At 36.9% G+C, this 24,888-nt stretch overlaps 1 protein-coding gene across 5 annotated transcripts in view; it reads right to left on the bottom strand.

The window, feature by feature from the left end:
• MAP2K4 (mitogen-activated protein kinase kinase 4) overlaps positions 1–24,888 on the bottom strand; it is a 272,193-nt gene that overhangs the window by 141,011 nt on the left and 106,294 nt on the right. For all 5 annotated transcript variants that reach the window (XM_027850071.1, XM_027850075.1, XM_027850073.1 and 2 more), the window contains 2 exons: positions 12,220–12,339; positions 71–190 (listed from right to left, as the gene is read on the bottom strand). In XM_027850071.1, the coding sequence (XP_027705872.1) occupies positions 71–190; positions 12,220–12,339 (240 nt within the window). The remainder of the gene's footprint in view (positions 1–70; positions 191–12,219; positions 12,340–24,888) is intronic.

Genomic DNA, 24,888 nt, shown 5'->3' with positions numbered 1-24,888 from the left:
AAAGATGTTAAGAGAGAGTTAACATTTGAAATAATGATTGGAAAATAAACAATAAAAAACAGATACTTACTGCTAAAGTGATTTTGCCTAAAATTTCTTCTGGAATAACATCATCTAATACACTATATACATATTTGTAAAACTTGTCAAACGAGGTAGACATGAGTTCCATACAGATCCAACAGTCACCCTAAAAAAAAAAAATCCATTATCCTTAAATTATCTATTACCATTACCCAAGGACTTTTTAACTACTCTGTTTCCTTCTTTAACATTTTATAACAATTATACAGAAAATTCCAAATAATCTCTTAACTGCTCTTTTTTTTAAAAATTCAGTCTATTTTTACCCTTGATTAAACTTTGAAATAGGCCAAGGGGTATATTTTAACATAGGAAATAAAATGTTAACAAATTTCAATTTTTTTTTATAATGAAAACATTGTCTGTAGTATCTGGAATAACAGAGGTTGGCGCTGGTCTCTATAAAAAGTCAGTAATTAAAATAAATATTTTGAACTGACATTATGAACTAAAGAGAGATATATCATTTTTTTAAAAATGTCAACCCTTTCCTCTTACTACCTGGATCATTTCACATATAGTAATAAGATCAGAGAATTTATAATCAGAAAGGCTCTCAGAGATCATTTTCAAAATGAGAAACTGAGGCCCAAAAAGGTTAAGTGACTTAAAGAATTTATTCTGCACTTGTTATGTGCTGGGTACTATGCAGGAGAAATAAACAGAAGCCAAAGACAGTCTGTACCCTCAGGGAGCTTACATTCTAACAGGTAAAGACAGTATACATAAAAGAGAGCTAGATAGGGAAGGGGTGATGGATAGGGAGACCCAAGCTGGAGCAAAGCGTCTGGGGAACAGGTGGAAAAGTCTAGAGAGTGAAGAGGGGAGCTAGGGATGAAGGGAGCATGGCTCAAGTACCTCGTAAAATGAGAGCCCACATGGGAACTCCCCAATTAGACAAGAGGGCAGAAGGCCTCTCTAGCCTAAGAAGGTGAGATGGCTGCTGGAAAGGAGGTAGAAAAATGATTATCTTAGATGAGTTTTATTAGGGAGCTAGTTGGGGTATTAGAGGTTGATGGGAATGAAAAGACTTAAAAGGCTAACAGTCAAAAATATGGTTATTGCAGCTTCCCTCCCCACCAGCTATGCAAATAATACATAACAATTCAGAAAGTGTTTGACAAGCTATATGGTCTCATCTTGACATGGGGGCAGTACTGAATATTTGAAGGTTGGTCAATGGAATACAAGCTCTGACAGATTTTACCAGGCTGGTAAGACTTTACCAGGCTGGTAAGACTTTAAATAAAGTCCTGTTAATAGACTATGTCTGCTTTCCAAGGACCAGGCTAGATTATGGAGAAGCACAGTAGGCTAATTACTTAGTGATGAATTCACTGATCCTAACAACTCAAGGTAAAAAAGAAAACACACACACACACACACACACACACACACACACACACACAACCAATTCTGTATGTAGCCACTTTCCACCTTTACAGTTATGGTTAGAAAAGGGAATGGAAGGGCCAAAAAACAAGGTTTTTAGACCATTTATGAGCATTAACTTTAACCACTGGTACTGTAAATGTCAGATCCTTGTCCAATTACCAAGAAGTAGTTATTACTGATGAAAGTGAATCTTTACAATGCTAACATCCTTGCTATGAATAAAACCAAAATACAAAAGGACTTTACAGTTAAGTGGAAGGAAGTTCTCATAGATTCTTGTGGAATTGATTTTATTGTGAATCCTAACATAAGACATATCACCCAGTCATCTTATATTGGTGGGTTCAATGGTAAACACTTGCAGAAAAATAACTATGAAGAACTGCAGCCTATGCACCAATATTACAGAGGATGAGGAGGTAAAGAAATTCTATAAGGAAGTTTAAAAAGTTCTACAAATTAAATGAATATGTACTTTACCCAGTAACATCAATACAAAGCTGGGCATGGGGAAGAAAGTGAAAAATATATTGGAAAATATGGTTTCAGAATAAGAAATAAAAGGGGCCCAATAAGTTATAGACTCACTGTTATTTATCCTCAATACTTTCTTCAAAAAGAAAGTCAGAATACTCTAGATAATGGCTAATACCAAATAATATCACAAAAGCAAAAGTGATTATATTCTAAGAAGAAATTAATAGTTACGGAGGTGGGAGTCACTTTTGAGTAAGCTATCTTTGTAGAGTTATACTATTTGCTTATTAGAACAAACACTGAAATCAATACCAAGTTAAAAAATTTAATATGTAATTAAAATTGCTCCAACAAGCTAAAACAAATAAATGGATACTTAATAAAAGAAGAGACAGAAACACAGAAAATTACAACTTCCTAACAAAATTTAACTCATATAAATCAAACATCCCAACCAGAAGACCAAAACAAAACAACAACAAAAAAAGCTGCCTCAGTCAGGAAATATTTGTTCCACTTGCCAGGTAAACGAGGATGGTAGCCAAAAGCAGCATCAGTTTAGAATGTAAAGTCAAGTCGTATAGAAGGGAGTAGTATATGATTATGAATAGCATTGCATCATAAAAGAATGAAGAGCAATTAAGGAAAAAATTAAGTTTACAGAAAGCTCAGAGATAAATTTACTAAGCCAAATCATCCCAAGAATATTTAAGGATGAAACTGGAAAGAAGATCACGCACAGATGAAAAGTGTAAAAGATTTACTAAGATTATCCTAATAATTTCTATATCAATGACATTTGGACAACCTAGCCATACACTTAATATTACAGTCCCTATATAAGGAAGTTTTAAAAAAAAAAAAAAGGCATTGAAATGGAAGGGAAAGAAAAGATGGGAAGAGCAGCAGGACAGAGTCCAGAGAAGAACAGTTAGAACAATATATGGAAGAGATGCATGCTGGAGACAACATACAGGCATCTAGAAAGCAGAAAGTGATACTCTCTAGGGATATCTGCAATAGAGAAGAACATCAATTGCTTGGGAAAAAATCTCAAACCAAAAATAAGATTTAGATACTTTCTTTTTAATTTTAATTTTTAATTTAAATTTAAAATTTTATTTGTTATTCTAAACACGATAAATACCAACCAACACGAGGGTCCTCACCACCTGCCCAAGATCCCTATGTCCAACCAGCCCACTGGGACCTGGACCCTTGAGTGAGAGAGTACAACCTAATCAAGGACTGGTATGGGACAGCTCCTTTGGCCATGGTAGATTGGTGGGATGGCCCCAGGAAAGAGAAGCATAGGTTTGTGGACATCAGAGGAAGCAGCACCAGCAAAGTTAATATCTAGTGTGTTCAGTCCTATTTTGTCACAGATCGTGATCCAATAATTGAATATTCATTCAGCACAGTTGTATGTAGTAGGACAAGAGCACAGTGCAATGAGAGAACAATGTATAAGGACTGGAGGGAGTTTCACGCTGGTCTTTCTCAGTTAACAGAGGAAGCTTTGAAGAAATCTATATATTTCAAAGAGAGATTCTCAGAGTAAAGGAACATGATGAGCTTGCAACAATTCTAGCTGGTTATTTGATCATCAAAGACAGGTGACACAAGAATAAAGATGGCAACTTCACTGGCAACTAAAAGTTTCACCAAGTGGTGTAAGCAAACCAGAAAATTCTGTTCCTTTCTTCTCCTTCAATTTGTCCTCACTATATCTTGCTTGTACACAATTGTTTTCATGCTGTCTCCCCATTTAGATTGTTGAGCTCCTTGAGAGCAGGAACTATTTTTTGCCTCTTTGTATTCTCAGCACAGCACAGTGCCTGGCACATAGTAGGTGCTTAATAAATGCCAGGTGACAGAAAACAAAATGAGGATTTTACATGGACCTCTATCATGAATAGCTTGCATTTTGAAAAAGAATATAACCAATTCAATTTAGTTTCAAAGCTATCTTGCTAGATTTATTATTTTTTTTACTTATTTGCTGTTATCTTCAATGCATTTTTTCTTAAAATGCTACAATGATCCCTTTTTCTTCTCTTTTTTATTTTTGGCATTACTATAATTAGGTTCCCTCTTCCTCTCAAATCCCACTCTCCATTAAAACACACACACACACACACACACACACACACACACACACAAAAATAACCATAGTCAAATAAAACACATCAAACAATGCTCCAAAAAATAGTATCTTAATCTGCACAGAAATCTGCTATCTCCGTCAAGCAGAGGGCATTATGCTTTATCATTAGTACTCAGGAGTACTCTAATCAATGCAATGATCATAATTCTTAACTCTTTCAAAGTTCTTTTTCTTTACAAAATTGTAGTCAATGTAAAAATTGTTCTACTTCACTTTAATTTTTTAAAATAGCTTTCTTTTAAAAAAAAGTTTTAAGTATTTGTTTGCTTTCTCTTCTACATTCCACTTTCCCCATATGAAAAAAAAAAACAAAAGAAAAACAAAACCCTTGTAATAAATATACACAGTCAAGCAAAAGAAACTCTCATATTGGCCATGTCTAAAATACATGCCTTATTCTGGATCAAGTCCATCATCTGTCTGTCAAAAGACAGAAGCACATATATCATCACCAGTGCCCTAAATCAGGGTTTCTTAAATTTTTTCCAATTGTGACCCCTTCAGTGGTCGCAACTCCTCATAGGTTTCTATGAAACTGTCCCTTTTCTCATTTTTTTTAGTTGTACTTTTTAATTTTTTTAATTTTATTTTTTTTAGGGTGGGAAAGGTTTTTTTTTAATATAAGATTTATTAATTTATTTATTTTTAGTTTTCAACATTCACTTCCACAAGATTTTGAGTTCCAAATTTTCTCCCCATCTCATCCCTCCCCCAACCCCAAGATGGCATGCATTCTGAATACCCCTTGCTCTAATCTACCCTCCCTTCTATCTCCCCTTCCTTCTCTTATCCCCTTCCTCTTCTATTTTCCTTTAGGGCAGGATAGATTTCTATACCCCATCGCCTATATATCCTATTTCCCAGTTGCATGGGAAAACAATTTTTTAACATTTGTTTTTAAAACTTTGGGTTCCAAATTTTCTCCCTTCCTCCCTCCCCACCCATCCTCACTAAGAAGGCAAGCAACTTAATACAGGTTACGCTTGTGAAGTCATGCAAAACATTTTCAGGGTAATCATGCTGTGGAAAACTAACTATATTTCCCTTCATTGTATCCCACCCCTCCATTTATTCTATTCTCTCTTTTGACCTGTCCCTCCACAGAAGTATTTGCTTCTGATTACCCCCTCCCCAATCTGCCCTCCCCTCTATCATCCACCAGCTCTCTTGTCCCCTTTCCCCCCCATTTTCCTGTAGGGTAAGATAGCTTTCCATACCCAATTGAGTGTGTATGTTATTCCCTCCTTAAGTCAAATCTGATGAGAATTAAGATTCACTCATTCCCTCTCACCTTCCCCCATTTCCCCTCCACTGTAAAAGCCTTTTCTTGTCTGTTTCATGTGAGATAATTTACCCCATTCTACCTCTCCCTTTCTCCTTCTCCCAGTATAATCCTCTCTCACTCCTTAATTTTATTCTCCAGATATCACCCACTCATCTTCAACTCACCCTGTGCCTTCTATCTATCAATCTATCTATACATATAATTTTTTTCCCCTCCAACTACCCTAATACTGGCAACGGTCTCATGAGTTACAAATATCATCTTTCCATGTAGGAATGTAAACAATTCAACTTTAATAAGTCCCTTATGATTTCTCTTTCCTTTTTACCTCTTCATGCTTCTCTTGAGTCTTGTATTTGAAAATCAGATTTTCTATTCAGTTCTGGTCTTTTCATCAGGAATGCCTGAAAGTCCTCTATTTCACTGAATATCCATTTTTTTCCCCTGAAGGATTATAGTCAGTTTTGCTGGGTAGGTGATTCTTGGCTGTAATCCTATCTCTTTGAACTCCAGAATATTATATCCCAAGCCCTCTGGTCTCTTAATGTAGAAACTGCTAAATCCTGTGTTATCCTGATTGTGTTTCCTCAATACCTGAATTGTTTCTTTCTGGCTGCTTGCAATATTTTCTCCTTGACCTGGGAACTCTAGAATTTGGCTACAATATTCCTAGGAGTTTTCCTTTGGGGATCTCTTTCAGGAGGTGATGGGTGGATTTTTTCCATTTCTATTTTATCCTCTGGTTTCTAGAATATCAGAGCAGTCTTCCTTGATAATTTCTTGAAAGATGATGTCTAGGCTCTTTTTTTGATCATGGTTTTCAGGTAGTCCAATAATTTTTAAATTATCTCTCCAGGTCAGTTGTTTTTCCAATGAGATATTTCACATTGTCTTCTATTTTTTCATTCTTTTTGTTTGTTTTACAATGTCTTGATTTCTGATAAAGTCACTAGCTTCCAATTGTTCCATTTTAATTTTTAATGAAGTATTTTCTTCAGTGAGCTTTTGGACTTCCTTTTCCATTTGGCCAATTTTGCTTTTTAAGGCATTCTTCTCCTCATTGGCTTTTTGGACTTCTTTTGCCATTTGGGTTAGGCTATTTTTTAAGGTGTTATTTTCTTCAATTTTTGGGGGGTCTCCCTTGACTTGTTTTTCATGATTTTCTTGCATCACTTTCATTTCTCTTTCCTTCCTCTACTTCTCTTACTTGCTTCCCAAAATTCTTTTTGAGCTCTTCCATGGCCTGGGACCAATTCACAGTTTTCTTGGATGCTTTCTTGGAGGCTTTGACTTTGTTGTTGTCTTCTGGTTGTATGTTTTGATCTTCTTTGTCACCATAGAAAGACTCTATGATCTGACTTTTTTTGCAGTTTGCTCAGGGTCCCAGCCAATTACTTGAGTTATAAACTCTTTAAGGTATAGGTCTGCTTCCAGTGTGGAGAATGTACTGTTCCAAGGTTTGGGGGTTTTCACAGCTGTTTTCAGAGATACTTCTAGGGACCTGTAAATTTTCAGTTCTTCCAAGGTGGTATGATCAAAGGCACTGAGGTGCTTAGTCCTTTCCTGGCCTGTGCTCTGGTCTGTGAATGACCACAAGCACTCTTTTCTGCTTTGGAACTGTGAGGAGGATTCCCTCTCCAGTGCCACCACAAGCTCCACCATGCCAATGTTCCTCCTCACCCCAGGACTGCCACCTAGAACTGTGACCCAGATCTAAGCACACACAAAGCAAGAGAATCTTGCCTCAGCATCAGCAAAGAGATCCCTGCAATCTTCCTCTGATCAGCCACTCTATTCCCCCTCAATCCGTGAGCCAAGAGCTCCAGAAGCAGCGGCTCTCCTGGGGTTGTGCCAGGACTGGGGCTGAGCCAGAACTGGGGCTGGGACCAAGCTTCTCTCTCACCCTGGTCACAGACTTTTCCTACTGACCTTCTAAGTTGTCTATGTTGTTTGTGGGTTGAAAAGTCTGGAAACTGCCACAAATGCCAGCGATTCAGTCCCCTGAGGCTTGCTCCAGGTTCGCTGAGACCTGGTCTTTGCCTGAGAGCCCACACTCAACTGTGTTTCTCTCCCAGCCTGGCAGAGAACTTTCTAATCAACCATCCAAGTTGTCAAGGGCTGGAAATTTGTTTCACTCTATCTTTTTATGGATTCTGCTGCTCTAGAATTTGTTTAGAGTCTTTTTTTTTACAGGTATTTGGAGGAATTTGGGGGAGAGCTCAAGTAAGTCACTGCTTTTACTCTGCCATCTTGGCTCCACCCCCCCCTTCCGTCATTTCTTACAGCACACCTATTACATTCATATACCATACTTTGTTTAGCCATCCCCCAACCCATGGGCAATCCCATAGTTTCCAATTTTTTGCCACCACAGAAAAAGCTGCTACCAATATTTTTGTATGTTTAGTTTTCCTTTCTTTGATCTCTTTGGGGTATAGGCCTAGTAGTGGTATTAATGAATCAAAGAGTACGCACAGTTCAATAGCACTAACAGATCTAAAACTAACTACAAAGCAGTAATTATCAAAGCTACAGAGTATTGATATACAACTTGCAAAAATAAGTGAACAAAATAGTGTGGTGTACAGCAGACCCCAACTACAAAAATAAAATCCAACTGGAAAGCAATTGGGCAGAAATTAGGTTTAGACTAACATCTCACATCATATGCTATAGTTTTTTAAAAGACAAAATTTATATAGTACTTTAAGTTCTGCAAAGAAACTATGCATATATTTTATCTCATTTATCTTCACAACAACCCTGTGAGGAAAGTACTACTATAATCCTGGTTTTATAGATGGGAAAACTGAAGCTAAAGAGATTAAGGGCAATTTTCCAAAGGCCACAGTTAGTAAGTATCTAAGGTAGAATTAAAATTCAGATCTTTCCTCAATTTCAAGGCTAGTATTCAATACCATCTACTAAAAAGCAGAGATGAGGAAGGAGAACACAACCATAAGCTACTTCCAGTTTCTGCATTTCACATAGGCTAGGGAGAGAAACAAAGCTCTCTAAAAATGGAATGGGTTGCCTTCCAAAGTCCTTTCACCTGTCAGAGATATAGGAGAATATATTCCTATTTTAGGCTGAAAAATGACTAGACGATCTCTAAGGATTTGTGATTTGTAACAAAGGGATTGGGGGAAAGTGAGAAAGAAAGAAAAAGAAAAGACTGTAAGAAGATATACCACAGTTTAGTGTATTTTCTGCATTTCTCAGTCGGTACTTGTGTTTATTGTCAAAGCTCACAATTTATTTTTGGAAAAAAAAAACAACTTAACATAATATTAAATTCTGAATGATTCCATAGTTATGAATATATGACTTAGGTTTGGTAACTTAATTTTGTAACCTGAAGTGTTTGTCACCTTATTAGCTATAGCCTGAAAGTCCTTTGTATAATGTAGAGTTATCAGATTACCTAATTTTGTTTACTTCTCATTCTTCAGTGCTTAGAGGTAATATTTGAAACCCACAGTTTTTTGGGGTTTTTTTGTTTTGTTTTTTAAATTTTAGTCTCAAACACCAGAATACAAATACAGAACAGACAAAAGAAAAAAAAATACCATAAACTCAAATATTGGAACTTAAATACAAAGAAAGAAAAGAAAAAAAAAGGATGGGATCTGAACCCCTAAAAGGAAAAGACCATGTCTTTGTGATCTGGACCCCAAAAAGGAAAATCCCTTGACTTTCCCAAATCCCTGGCATTTGCCTGAGACTGTAATCTACTCAACTGAACTTTCATTGTGGCTAAACTCAATCACCTCCTGATTGCCCCTGGCCACTTCCCACCCTCAATCCTTTTTAGTCTCCAGTCTCCTTAGGCTACTTGCTTTGGTTCATTCCAGTTTACTGGCCACTCCCATCCAGATCTTCCTTAGACCCCTCCTCCAGTCACCCCAAACTACTGGGACACTCCTAGATCCCTCCCACAGTCTTTCTGTATATCAGGTCCATCTTGTCTCCATTAAGGTGCTCAGATTTCTTAAGAATTTAGCCAAGGGCTCAGATTCTTATAATCTAGCCAATAGTTCACAAATGTTCAGATTCCTTAAGAGTCTGGCCAATATGGTGGCGCTTTCATAAACCTTGTCTTTGGCTGGGGGGAAAAAAAGAAGAACATAAGAGAGGATTCAAAATACGTAATGATAAAATTTCACTTCAGGAAAGCCTGTGTGACAAATACTACACATTGTATTGAGAGTTGTCCATCTTTGCTTCCTTGTAAGTTTTCTTTTGTTCTCTGCTGTGCACTTTCTACTTTGTTCTATTTTTGCCCTCCCCCGCCCCTTACCCCAAAGAAGGCTACAATGAAGTGCGGATATATTTCTATATAGATATACATACACATGTACATATATACACCTATATACACACATAGACATATACTTTCCCTAACAAATTCGACTCCTGATCTTCATATATATTTAGAAGAGTATAGAAGTCTTCTAAATTCTTAAACCCATTCCTGATGAAAGCAGGTTACCAGAACTACCAGCCCTTCTCCCCATTCTAATCCCCCTGTATTGATTCTTCCTCTTGTACCTCATTTGTATAAAATAATTACTCTTCTTAGTTTTCCTAGATGGTTTTACTTTTTAAAGTCATATATACTCAGGTCTACTCCAATCTTTCTTACGAATTACCCAATTACTAATGACAATCTTAGACATACATTTTACATATATAAAAAGTAAATGGTATGATGACCCACATGTACAAAAATATTTACAGCAGTTCTTTTTGTGGTGGCAAAGAACTGGAAATTGAGGGGATGCCCATCAATTGAGGAATGGCTGAATAAGTTGTGGTATATGAATGTAATGGAATACTACTGTGCTATAAGAAATGATGAGGCCTTCCTATCAGATCAAACACAGTTTTCAAGGGGTTAGGAGAAAATATTTTATCTAACTGAATCCATAATACATTTAAAACATTACACAGTTTTAAAAAATGATGACGTGCTCCCCAACACAAAACCCCATTTTTTTCTTTAGTAGGAAAAAAAAATCAAAATTAAAAATAGCCCAGAGAACATCACATATTACCAATGATGTGTGCCTGAAGAGGTATTAAAAATATCAACCGGAAATATAAGATCAAAAAAGGAGATAAGAACAAGGCATTACCAATGGACAACCTGAGTATGTCAGAGGTTCCAAGATTTTAAAAGGCCTAGAAGTAAGGTCTCTGGCACATACAATGTATCTTCTATGGAAAATTAAGAGAAAAAAAAACAGACATGAATACAGAATCTCACATGAGATGAGAAATCCATTATTTTTTAAATTCTGAACTTAAAATAGCCCCAAAAATGAGCATTTCCATACACGCAGAAGAGAAAAAAGAGGACTATACCTGAAACTGTGACTACTGTTAATAGGATGCTTTTACTTTAAAATATATATGAAGAAAAATAAAAACAACACTCAAAATAACTCTGTAAAAGGAAAATCATTCCTCACTGTATAATAAATTGAACATTTAACTTTCTAAGCTGTCTTGCCTGTCTATGGTTTTAATTTGTAAACTTAAGACTTTCTTAAAACATTTACATTTTTATATTTTTACCCTTTTACTAAAAAATTTGGATATGTTTAAAATCATTGAATAAAACAGTACTTAATTTTTGTTTATAGGAGAGTTATTTTATGACTAGAGCTTCAGTGGGATACTAGGGGCTGAAGTCAGATTTCAGGGAGTAGAGAGATAAATGGGCAGTAAAAATAAATCAAGTTGTAGAAAACATAGTTCTACCTTCCATTAGACTCACTGAAGTTGCCTTCCTCAAGGAGTACAGATCAGAAACAGAAGCAAAGACAGCATAAAGTGGAGGTTTATATACAGAATTGGAGATTGTATGATAGACATGGCAAAGGACAGAGGGACAAGAGAGTACAGGATGGTGATGTAGTCACACATGCTGAAATAGCCATCAAAACTATCTAGGTAGTAGAAGAAATTTAGTTCATCCCTAGTTTGAGTGTAGGAGAAATTATCATAGGGTCCAGTGAGTATACACTATGGATTTGGAGTTCTCAGTTTAGTTTAGACTGTTCTCAGAGAAGAGAAAAATCATTCATAAACTAGGAGACATTAGTATTTGATATAGTCAGATCAGCAAGGAACTAATAATGTAAAGTACTGATGCCATGAGATTCAGAACAATGAAGGAGGGTGAGGAAATGTGTGTCTCATGAGTCATTAATATGAATATAGAAGTAGTCAAGGATAACAGTTGAGAAAAGGTGAATAAAAAGGAAGCAAAAAAATATACAATTAGAGCTGTGCAACAATGGAATTGGCTGCCTCGTGAAGTGGTGAACTCCTCATTACTGTAAGTAGACAGGCAAACATCTGTCAGAAGTGCTATAGAAAAGATTCCTATATTGAGCAGGAGGACAGACTCACTAGATCGTTCCTTACGGTCCCTTCCAGCACAAAGATTCTAATTATTTAAGTGAGGCTGAGTTTTCTTAAATGTTAAATGACAGGTTGGACCTGATGATCTCCCAAGGTCCTTTCCAGCTACAAAACTTAAGATCTCTTATGAATATCCATCTCAATTATCCCCATGCCCTCTGAGATCTTACCTACTAAAAGTTTTAACCAAAAACAAAGAATGGAACTGGATATAGCTAATAATAGCTAATTAACCTCTCTGTGCATAATTTTCCTAATCGATAAAGTAAGGAACCCGAACTGATCTCTTAGGTCACAGTTTCAACTCTAAAGCTATGATATAATTTTCTTTAATCAGTTGTGCATTCTTTTGCTAAAAGCCACAGATATTTATGCATACCTCTCTGAAGAGTGCTCCATAAAACTGAACAATATATGGGCAATCACTACTTCGCATCACCACATCCAAGTCCATAAGAAGCTGTTTTTGCTCTTTTTCATCCACTGTAGACCGAATCCTCTGAAAAAATAGTTATCATGAAAAATTATTTCACAAAAACAGAAAATAACCATTTTTGGAACCTGTTTTTAAGATTTCTACCACAAACAAAAATTAAAAACAAGTACTACTCTGAAAGTTCACAAATAATATCCTAAGTCATAAGAAAACCTTTTCAAAATGAAAAATCAATTCAGTATTTATTCTATTTGTCAACTGAATGCTCTGCTAAGTTACTACTCTCCTCTTCAGTTGCACTCAAAGATTATAGAATGAAACCTGAGGAGGATCTTCCCTTATGGTAAAAAAGCAGGTGAAAAAACTGTGTAATAATGATTTTATAAATCAACAAAATTTATTTTTTCTTCTCATAGTGACATTCACAATCTCAACTTTATTAATGCACCTTATATAGCGTGTTTAACAAGAAAGCCAGGAGTTAAAATTAAAAAAAAAAAAAGATAGCATTATTTTCTAAGAATTCCAAAGGCACTGGCTCCACAAGTGTCTTGAAAGAGGAAGGCAATCAAATGAATTTCTATTTCATAGATGACAATCCAAATGCACAGAAAAACAACTGACAACCCTAGGGGTTATAAGAAGCATTAACTTAAACAGAAGCAGCTGCTTCTCTTGCTCTAAGACATGTCAGATGAAAGGACTGTAATTTTATTGTTTACTAACTTCTTCGCTAACTATTATGTTTTCTGTGTGAATAAACTGACTAATCATTATAAGTTTATATTTGCAAATCTCATTTTGTATTTTATTTCCCAAATGAAAAATAATTTAAAAAAAGATCAAATGCTTATAGAAATCAGAAATTATTTCCCCATCACTCCCTTACTGCCTCAGTATTTTTATTCATTTAACAGTTAGAAACTTTGGGGATGATATTAATATTCATCTTTCAGTCAAAAAGAGCATCTCAGAGGGGTAAAAATTATTAAAACTTAATAATATTGAAAACTATTCATAAACTTGTGGTGCTCATTTATGCAAAAAATTACATTATTTCCTGGAAACAAATTTTTCTAATATATGACAACTTTATTAGCACCTATATTGTGTATCAGAATCAGAACAGCAGTCCCAGGAACCAATGACAAGGGAGTGGAGGTGGGGACGTGAGGGAGGAGCACATACAGTGACTAGCTCCTGTCAGCAATGACAATGAATCATCTATTAGGGATTAAGAGTAATACTAATTTGTTGGGGGACAGAGAGAAAGAGACTTTTTATTACATATGTCTTTAGACACATGAAAATAGCACCACTATGAAAAACTTTTATTGCTATGGACATTATTAATGTCACAGTCACTAAAGTAGTACATTTCCCTAACATAATTCTTTATATAGGTATATCTGAAACTTCAACTATTTCCCTTCCCTGGCTTCAATTTCATCATGTTTAAAATGAGGAGACTGTATTAAATAATATCTAAAGTCTCTTCCACTTCTGAATTCTGAGTTTTAGGAAACATAACAAACTGCATGTTACGGACAAAACTTCCAAAGAACTATTTTTTGGCTAGTCATTAAAGAATGTCTTTTCTAAAAACAGTATTTCCTTTAGCGCTTACTGTAGTGATCTGAATGTACACAGGACGTGCTTAATAAATGTTTTAATGAATTAACAAAAAGGATGAATAAATTGGATCAATGGCTTGCAGGCCAATATCCAGGAAACTAGGTAGTATAGTGCAGAGGTAGTAAATTCATGCTGGCTATGAACCTTAACTGGTAAATTTCTTAATCAAAATACAATACAAGATAGATTATAAATCTATTAACCTGTGGTTGATCCATTTTTATTTGAGTTTGATAGTACCAGTGTAGTTGATAGAAAGATGGACTTGGGAGTCAAGAAGACAAGTTCAAATTATGCCTCAGACACTAGGTGAATGACCCTGAGCAAGTTTCAGTCTCAATTTCTTCATCTGTCAAATGGGGAAAGCTATAACAAGTATTTCACAGCATTATGATTATATGTACATGTGTACGTATGTGTGTGTGTATATATATATGTGTGTGTGTGTACACTATGTATATATATAATGTTATACTATGTGTATATATTATACATGTATATGTTGTACATAATATGTAAGATATGTATGTACGTACACACACACACACACACACACACACACCCCTGCTTTACAAACCCTTAGGTGCAACATAAATATGAGCTTTTACTATCGTACCCAAAGATACAGATCCATCAGCAAATAGTATATTCATTTCAAAGTTTTCATAGGCCTTTCAGACCAACCCCTTAATTGTTAGTGAGGCCCAGGAAGGGCAAAATCCTTTTTTAAAATTACAGTCAACTTTGTGACTCAAGCTATGCAGGTATAATCATGGCAAAAGGTCTGTTTTCCTACTAAAAATGAATATCAAGACTGTAGGCATGAACAGACTGAATTTGCCATTATTTTAAGGTTTAATATGAGATACTAACAGCTAAATTTAAGCAACACCACTTTTAGACTACCTGGATTTTGCCTGTTTTCTACTAGAATACATTTTTACATACTTGATATTTCAAGAGCATTTCTAATTATACAAGACATACACACACACACATGCATATATACATATTAACATTATCTTATTTCATTGTTTAACTCAATAATAAGCAGTCTGAATTAATCCAGACTCCATTAATTTGTAATCTATGAAAATTTAGATTGAGAATTTACTTCTCCTAAGCAAATTTTTGTAGATTGTATAAAGAGTTAAAAAAAAAAGTCTTGAGAAAAATAAATAAAATTAATTATCAATCAAGTTTGAAGTATTTAGAACTACTTTAGAAACATTCATCTGCTCACAAGTGAAACTGCAATTTCAAATAATGATTATGTTTTCTGTACAAGAACCCCATTCATCTCTACTTGCCAACATTTTCTTTCCCTAGGTTAAGACACTATATGTAGTTGAAAGCAATACAACATTCTTTTAAAATATGACAAAAATCAGAACTTCAAGTAATTATAACTGGATATTTCCCTCAATTTAAATAAGTGAAGTTTTACCACATCTAGAAATTTTTTAAGGTAGAACACCAAAGCCCTAAAATAGAGACATGGCTAAGCTACATGCATTGCTAATAAAATTCAATTCAACAAATATTTATTGTTTTTAATATATACAAGGCACTATGTTATCACGTGGGAGATATAATGAAAAAAAATAAAATATTCTACATTAGTGGAAAAGGTCCACCTTGGCAAGTAGGAAGATCAACTCTTCCTTCAAGACTGGAACAAAATACAGATAAACCTTGAGAGACAGTATTTTCAAGTGTGATAAGGAAATTGATAATTGATGAAACTCCATCTTCTCAGTAACTTCCAAGGCAATGTTGTTTGGGGAACCTTAAGGACAGAAGGTTGAAACAGCCAAGGAACATAAGTGAATTATTAAGGGAAGAATAGAAGGATTGTCTAGCAATAGTGAAGACTCAGTTATGATAATTCAATTCAATTCATCAAAGATTAGGTGCCTACTCTGTGTTTAAGGTACTAAGTACGACAAAAATGAAATTGTCCCTCACTTTAGTGGAGCTTATATATTATATTCTACAGGGTGAGGGTGGGGGATTGGCAATATATTAAAAAAAAAAGGGTGAATGCAATATAAATTGAGATATGAGAGAACACTAAAACTCAGGAGATCAAAGGATATTTCACAGAGGTGACATGGGAAGGAAAATAAGGATGGTGAGAGGCAGAAATGAGGGAAGACATTCTAGGCATGGGGAAAGACAGGCAGTGTTCAGGAACAGGAGATGAATTATTGAATTTAGCAAATACTAGACAGTTTGGCTGAAATATAAAGCGTGAAGAACAACTATGTGAGATAAGACCAAAAATAAAGTTTGGAGCCTGACTGTAGAGGGGCTTAAATATTAAGTTGAAGAATCTGCATTTCATCCTAGAAACAATAGGGGGCTAATGAAAGTTTTTTTAAACACACACACACACACACACACACACTCTTTTTAAGTACAATATGTGGGAGGAATTGGGGCAGCTGGGTGGTGCAGTGGATAGAGCACCAGCCCTGGAGTCAGGAGGACCCGAGTTCAAATCTGGCCTCAGACATATAACACTTACTAGCTGTGTTACTCTGGGCAAGTCACTTAACCCCAATTGCCTCACCAAAAGAAAAAAAAATATATGTGGGAGGAATGGCTAGACAACAGCTAGTCTGTAAAAGTCCTATAGTTCTTAGTGTACTCTAAGTCAACAGTGGGATATAGTAATTAGAAAAAAAACAAACCTTGTTCTATTCAGTTCCATTCAGAGGACAGAACCAGAAGCAACGGATGAAAGCAGCATATAGGGAATTTTGGCTTGATACCTCCTAATGATTTGTGGGATTTTGCTGCCTCAAGAGCTAGAAGGTTTTCTTCTAGCACCATCAGCAGTCTTCAAGCAAAAGTTCTATGACTACTTGACAATTATGTTGTATGGGGGATTCTTTTTCAGCTAGGGGCTAGGGGTGGGGAACCTGTGGTCTTCTAGGTCCTCAAGTGTGGCTCTTTAACTAAGTCCAAACTTCACAGAACTAAATTTGTTCTGTGAAGTCTAGATTCAGTTAAAGGTCACTATGTGAGTAGAGAGAAAAGGGTAAATTCCAGATCTGTTCTGACAACATGAGGTAAGATAAAGGAAAGGGAAGATAAAAGAATATAAAATGAAGAGATTTAGGATGAAGTTGAGCAATAAAAAAGGGACCCAAAGACTCAAAGCAGGAAGGAACCTTAGAGTCTATCAAGTTCAATCTTCTCATTTCACAGATAAGAAAACTAGGACATTTAAAACGTTCAATAACTTGTCTAGGGTCACACAGTTAATAAGTAACTGAAGCAGGATTCAACCAGGTCTTCCTGACTCCAAGTCCAATGCTCCATCCTGCCTCTTCCAAAAGGCACAATGAAATTTGAAGAGCAGAGGAGACTATGGACTGAGTAAGGTGGACAGAAATGAATGTGTGACAAATAGTAGTTTTGGAAAATATTTCTTCATCAGGCAATAGAAATTTTGAATTACACAGATAAGGAAAGCAGGAAGTAATAACTTATCAGCTATAGGAAGAAAAAAAAGAAAGTTGATAGAGCCTCCTACGTACACTTATGATAACAGTAAGGTGGGACAGAAGATCAGCCTCCACAGTTAAATGCTGGAAAGCAGGCTGGGAGCGTGGGGCAGGGGGGAGAATGAGGATGGTGTGGAGGAAGCAAGGAATTTTGTCCAGTCATCGAGTCTAGCAAAAACCTGCAGGTACTGATCATCAGTTCCAAGACTAAATACATATTGTGCCAGCTCAGTAGTCTCATCGAGGTTGTGAGGGAATAAAGCACATCTGTATGATGACCCATATATAGTAAAATCTGCACCGCTCCACCACCTCCAATTACCAGCAGACAACCTAATATCAGAAAAATGGAGGTCACATGGAGCACGGTCACTCTTCAACTCAATTTTAAAACTCAAATTTCAACAATGTCACTTACAATCTCTCCTTTGTTCCAGTGTTGGCAGAAGGGGTCCTTGTGAGTTCTCTGCATGTGCCTTGATCCCATCCCCTCCCTTCTTCAGAAGCCTACCTTTTTGGTCATCCTCTTTCTCCTTAATTTTTTACTGATAACCAACCACTAGTTCCTTCCCTTATATCTACAAACATGCCCATATCTCAGTTTCCACCATTCCTGCATTAGGTTATTATCCTCAATCTCCCCTCCCTTTCACAGCCAGACCCAGAAAAAGCTGTCTACATTCACTGCCTCTACTTCTTTACCTCAAACTTACTTTTCAATCACTTGAAATCTGGTTTTTGTTGCCACCACTAAAGTGAAACTTCTTTGTCCAAAATCACCAATAGCTCCCTTTGCCTTTTCAAAAACAGCCTTCATCCTTCCTGACTCATCTGCAGAATTTAACAATGCTGACCATTCCTTCTGGATACTCTCTCCTCTGTGGGTTTTTGTGGCACTGCTTTCTTAACCTCTTCAATTGACAAAAGTAGAGTCTCCAATGCATGGTTTGATCCCAGGTATCTGTCCTGGGCCCTCTCCTCTTTTTCTACTTTGCTAGTAAACAAACTCCTCTTCATCCTGGACCTCTTGAGTCTCACAATCATTCTATGTATTAGCCCCCACACAGTCCTGAACTCTCCACACAGAACACTGCATCCCTAGATATCCTTTTCAGAACTGATTGTACCATCTCTCATAAACCTTCATTGCATTGGTCCTGGAGAAAAAATAGAAGTATTTTTTACTCTCCTTTGTGACTTCCAGACTTCCCCCTTTAGTCTTTCATTCAGTAACTTTCCCTCTTTTGAAGTTCACACAATGAAAATTTTCCACTCATCAAAATCACAGTAGCTGTAGCATACTTACCTCCAAACCATTCTCCCTTCTTTCTCAAGGATTTCAGCACCTGTCCCACCATCTTCCTCTCCCTCCAGCCTTTATACTGGAAGATTTTAATATTTAGATTGCTAAAAATTTCCTAAATTCTTACTTCCTAATTCTTCTTAAATCTCCAGTATCTACTCTTTCATTCCACTTCAGCTATACACACGGATAGTCTATACACTTAATCTTGCCATAACACACAAATATTCCACTTCCCTAATTAGAAATTCCTATTATTCCCAATGGTTCACCACCTTTCCTTTGACCCCTGACCCTATTAAGATCTTCATTCCCTCCATCCCTCAACACTTTATCAGACCATTACCCCTGTTCTGCTTTTACTCTCCTGCCTTTCCAAACTCAATTCAATTAGCCATTTCAACTCTACACTGTTCTCCACTGAATTACTTGTTCCTCTATCTTAGCACTATTTTTCTCTTACTAAACCTCAGCCTTGGATTACTCCCACCTCAGCTTTCTCCATTCACAAGCTGCTGAACAAAGCTGAAAGAGAAAGGAAGGAAGGAAGGAAATAAGCATTGATTAAGCATCTTCTATGTGCCAGGCACCATGCTAAACATTGCACAAATACTATCTCATTGATCCTCACAATAACCCTTCCAGGTAGGTGCTGTAATCATCCCTTTTATAGCTGATTAAATTGAAGCAGATAAAAGTTAAGTGACTTGTTCAGAGTTGCACAGCTAGTAAGTGTCTGAGGCCAAATTCCAAGTTTTCCTGACTCCAGATTACACCCTATCCACTGTGTCTCCTAGCTGCCCCTCAACTATGCTCACTGGATACGTTACAAATTCATGTTATTCAACCTCAGCTGACACCTCACTGCAACAAGGCAGTCAGTCCTTTTATTCCTCCCTAACTGGTTCCTTATCTCACTCCTTACAGAACTTATTCACAGGTCATCTCCAGTTGCCCTGATCTATGTTTTGCCACTGGACTCAGATCACCCTAGAAGAGACAGTGAGGCTGATGACTTTGCACAACTCTGCCTCATTTAAATCTAATTCACTTGCAAGTGAAGACATCACCTTCCTGATGTCACTGGTCCTCTTTGAGGATGAAGGACAAACAACAGAACCTATTCTAAAAACTTCTCATCCCTCCTAAAGTTCTCTTCTGCATTTTCTGCCACCTGCACTACTTTTGGGTTTCTTTGTAATTCTTCATCACGCTCCAGTATCGTGTACCTTTTCGTCCCCTTCTCCTCTACTTTATAGCTTCCTTTTGTGTGTTTTCTTCTCCAGTTAGATTGTAAGCTCCTTGAGGGTAGTGACTGTCTTTTTATTTGTATTTGTATACCTAGTACTGAGCACAATTGCTAGCAAATATAGATGTTTCTAAAAATATTTATTGACTGACTGGTCCTCTCCTCCACCCCACCCATGCCCCAATTGAAGACCATTCCTCTTATTTTATTGAGGAGGAAAAAAAAAAGGTGAAGCCATTCAACATAAGCTCCCTTTACACCCATTCTTTTCATCTCAAAAGGCTTTGACATGATTTCATACTTTTTCTTCCTTTCCACAAGTCTCTGACAAAAGGTGGCCCTTCTCCTTTGTTTGCAGTCATTCTCTCCTGAGTTTGTGTCTTGGAAGTCCCTTTCTCTCTAACAGCTCTTTATTATGGGAGTTCTTCCATAAACTCATTATTCCAATCTTACATCCTAAATTGGAATTTTATATTAAGGGCCAACCCAGTGCTATTCTGGAACAAATGCCTGGGCCTTATTTGGTTGTGTGCTGCATTCTCTGGGAACTAAGAGCTATGTTATTTAAGGATCTCAAGGGCACTTCCAGTCCGGGACCTGAGTTCATCGAACTCAAAGATAATCTGATCTAGGACAAAGTCTAATTACTGCTCTCCTGGTCTGAGCTTTGAAAACCCCTGAGTTCAGTTTGAGTTTGGATGACACAACTATGGTTCATGACAGTTACCTGGAAGATTTTATAGTCGGGAGCAAAAGAACCACAGGCTTCTCATTGGTCTGAGTTCCCTGCCCTGGTCACTCAGCTACAGGTCCAAGACCTGGCTAGAATATGAATCAATGCTACACATAGCTGCAACTTGCTTCTGTTGTTCCTGCCCAGTATATAGCTTCAGATCTTAGCTCTTTACCCTTGACCTTCTCCTTATGCTCACTTTAACTAGAAAAAAAATAACTCATTGTGCTTTCTCCTTGGATTTCCCAATCGATACTTGGTCTGGCATTCTTTCTATGCCTTTGTTGGCAGTTATGCTTCCTCTTGTTCTACCATTTTTGCTGCTCATTTTTTCTACCCCATTTTTTCCCTGAGTTTCAGCTTCTTATCACCAATTGCCTATTGGACAGTTCAAACTGAATTATCTGAGACATTTAAAACTCAATATACCTAATATTGACATTATCTCCCTCCTCCTCTTCCCCGCCCCCCCAAAAAATTTCCTCTTCTAAATCCTATTTCTATTGAAGGCAGACCATCCTTCTAGTCTGACTCCTTTCCACTCTTGCCGCTAGATTATTGGAATAGCATTCTAACCGGTCTCCCTGACTCACTTCTCTCACTATTCCAGTCAATTCTACACACTGTTGCCAAAGTAATTTTCCTTGAGTGCTGATATGACCATGTGATACCCTTACTCAACAACTCCAGCATCTTCCTACTGCCAAACATAAACTCTTCTATTTATTTTTTAAAGCCCTATATAACGTGGCTCCAACCTACCTTTCCAGTTTCACTGGACATTACTCTCTCTCCTGCACTGTGATTCTGCCAGTCTGACCTTCTCTGTTCCTTATTTTCAAAGTACCATCTCTGGTTTCCATCCCTTTGCACTGGCAGTCCTCCATGCCTATAATGCATCCTCTTTACTTCTATCTCAGAGTCCCTTTCTTCCATTAAAATGAAACCCAGACACCATCCTCTGCACGAATCCTGCCCTCCTCTCAATGTACTTAATTCTCAAAGTATTTAACTATTTTGTTTATATATAAGTATACACTAATGCATACAAATATATACATCATAAATATAAGTATATGAAATGCATGCTTTATATTTATGTTGTTCATTTATTAATATACTTTCTCCTGGCGAACTCATCAATGCCCATGAGTTTAGCTATCATCTCTATGCAGATGACTCTAGAAGCTACAAATCCAGTTCTTATCTTTCTTGTGAATTCAAGCACTGCATCTCCAACTGCCTGCTGACTAACTACAATATCTCAAATTCACCACATTCAATATAAAACCCCCATCATCTTTCCTCTTAAATCCATGCCTCCTAACTTCTCTACTCTGCTGAGGTCACCACCATTCTTCCAATCACCCAGGTTTGCAACCTAGGAGCCATCTTTAACCTTTCACTCTCACTCACCATAGCTAAGTGTCTTATTGATTTCATTTCCACAAGATCTCTCACATCCTCCTCCTCTCCACTTACACCATAAAATTGTAATTGAGTACCTCAACACTGTTCATCTGTACTACTTCAGTAGTGTCTTATTTGTTTATACTCCTTGAATCTAGCTTCTCCATTTTAATCCATTGATACAGATGTCAACTTGACATTCTTTTGGGGGGGGGGGCTGGCAATGGGGTTAAGTGACTTGTCCAGGGTGACACTGCTAGTAAGTGTTATGTGTTGGAGGCCGGATTTGAACTCAGGTCCTCCTGACTCCAGGTCCAGTGCTCTATCCACTGCGCCATCTAGCTGCCCCTCAACTTGATATTCTTAAGGCACAGGTCTGACCATATTAACTCCTTGGTCAAGAAGCTTCAGTGGTTCCCTACTGCGTACAGGAAAAATATAAACTCCTGTTTGGCATTTAAAGTCCTTTATACTCTGACTCCATCTTAGCTTTTTAGTTTATGCTATGTTAACTCTTGCTTTCTCTCCCCCACATATAGACATTCCTATGTTCTAACCATACTGGGCTACTAGCTGTTCCCTTTACATGGCATTCCATCTCTCATCTCCATGCCTTTAAACAAGCTGTCCCCCATGCCTGGAATGCCCTGCTTCCTTACTTTTTCCTGTGACCCTTAGCTTCCTTCAAGGCTCAGTACAAGTATCATCTCCCTTTTCTCAATTACCCCCAGTTGTTAGTGCTTCCTGTCCCTAAATTTACTTCAGACAGGGTATTACAAGTCTTAATGCTATTTTAAGCTGTTTAGACTTTTATAACATCCTGTATTTTGTATCACAGTGCCTAGCACATACTAAGTGCTCTCACTCACTCTCTCTCTCTTTCTACATATATATATATATATATATATATATATATGAAAGCTATGATGATGATGATGATGACAATGATTAATACATGTACCTGTTTATTTCTCCACAGTAGAATCAAAGCTCCTTGAAGGCAGAGACTGATTGGTTTTTATATTTGTATCCCCAGTGTCAAGCAGAAGTGTTTGCCACATAGTGGGTCCTTAAGATATGCTGGCTTAATCGAACTGAATGCAGAGCAAGCCCTTATTTCCCAATCTCATAGTCTCCAGTAGTACAGGTTCTATAGTAACTTTAATATTCTGAGTCTTGAGATTTCTGGTAGATGTGAATGTCCTTGGTGAAAGGCCCTCTTAATGGCTTGATTTTGCAGCAAACCTTCTCCAAAAGGAAGCATATTTTTTTTTTGTCTAGCATTTAACATCAGGGGAATAGCGACAGAAAAGAAAGATAGTACCTGGGACTAGCAAGAAGTATGTCAGCTTTTCTACACAGACTAATATGGTGGGAAGCAGGAGATGAAGAGCAACTAGCCCTAAAAAGTGAGGGAAAACTTCTGAAGCCTTCCAGGTTTATATGAGTGTAAGAAGCTGGAAAGAGCATGAGAAGAAGTGAGCTAAGAGGGAGAGTTTGTTAACAATAAATTAGGGCTTCAGAGAGAGGGAAGAGTAGGGTAGGGGTTTAAGATTCTCTATTTGGTCCTCCCACCCTCCTATATCTAAGCAATACACAATGCTCTGAAGAAGAAAAACAAAAAAACAATTACTAGCAAAATCAGAATTCAGAGTATTGTTCAAATAGCAGTGCTTTTTTTTTTTTTTTACATATTTCTGGATTTAAGAAGACTGTGACAAATCCCATCTAAGTTTACAGGTTGGTAATAGCAAAATATTGCAAATGCAGTAAACAAAACAAAAAAAGGTGAATGAAATTTCTCTGGCTCTAAAAAACAGCCCATTAGTTTTTGTCTAATACACAAAGTATAGTTAATATTTTATTTTAAAAAGCACCTGATTCAATTCCATTTTGCCAGTGGAGTTGCTGCACTGAAAAATGGTGGGTTTCAAAGGCAGAGGAGCTTAGTAGGCCCTGTAAGTTAAGAAAATATGTAAGAATCACTTCCCAGGCCTTTCCCACTTTCTTACCTAACCGTGGCAATGTTTACTATGGGAAGGGCTCCAATTATATAAAGAATGTCTTGAGAAGTCTACCTTAAGAGTAATGTGGAAATGGTCTTATTACCACTTTTTTGAGTGTAAGGATAGCTTTAATAATTACATTATCCAATTTAAACCTTTTTTTAAGTTTTATTTTCACATTACTCATATTGTAAAGAAGAATTAGAACCAAAGGGAGGAACCATGAGAAAGAACAAAATGAGAGAGAGGAAGACAGAGAGAGAGAGCACACAAATAGTATGCTTTTATCTGCATTCAGACTCCATAATTCTTTTTCTGGATGTGGAGCATTTTCCATCATGAGACTTTTGGAGTTGTCTTAGATCCTTGCATTGCTGAGAAGAGCTAAGTCTATCAGTTAGTCATCACACAATGTTGCTGTTACTGTGTACAATGTTCTCCTGGTTCTGCTCACTTCACTCAGCATCAGTTCATGCAAATCTTTCCAGATTCTTCTGAAGTCTGTCCGCTCATCATTTCTCATGGAACAATAGTATTCCATTATATTCATATAGCACAACTTGTTCAGCCATTCCTCAATTGATGGGCATCTCCTCAATTTCCAATTCTTGGCCACCACAAAAAGAGCTGCTATAAATATTTTTGCACATGTGGGTCCTTTTCCCATTTGTATGATCTCTTTGGGATACAGACCTAGAAGTGGTATTGCTGGGTCAAAGGGTATGCACAGTTTTATGGCCCTTTGGGCATAGTTCCAGCAA

This window comes from Vombatus ursinus, unplaced genomic scaffold (genome assembly GCF_900497805.2).
Source record: "Vombatus ursinus unplaced genomic scaffold, bare-nosed wombat genome assembly UNPS02008996.1, whole genome shotgun sequence".
In the NCBI taxonomy this organism is placed as follows: domain Eukaryota; kingdom Metazoa; phylum Chordata; class Mammalia; order Diprotodontia; family Vombatidae; genus Vombatus; species Vombatus ursinus.
Note: the sequence above shows the minus strand (reverse complement) of the source record. Positions and strands in the feature narration are given on the sequence as shown.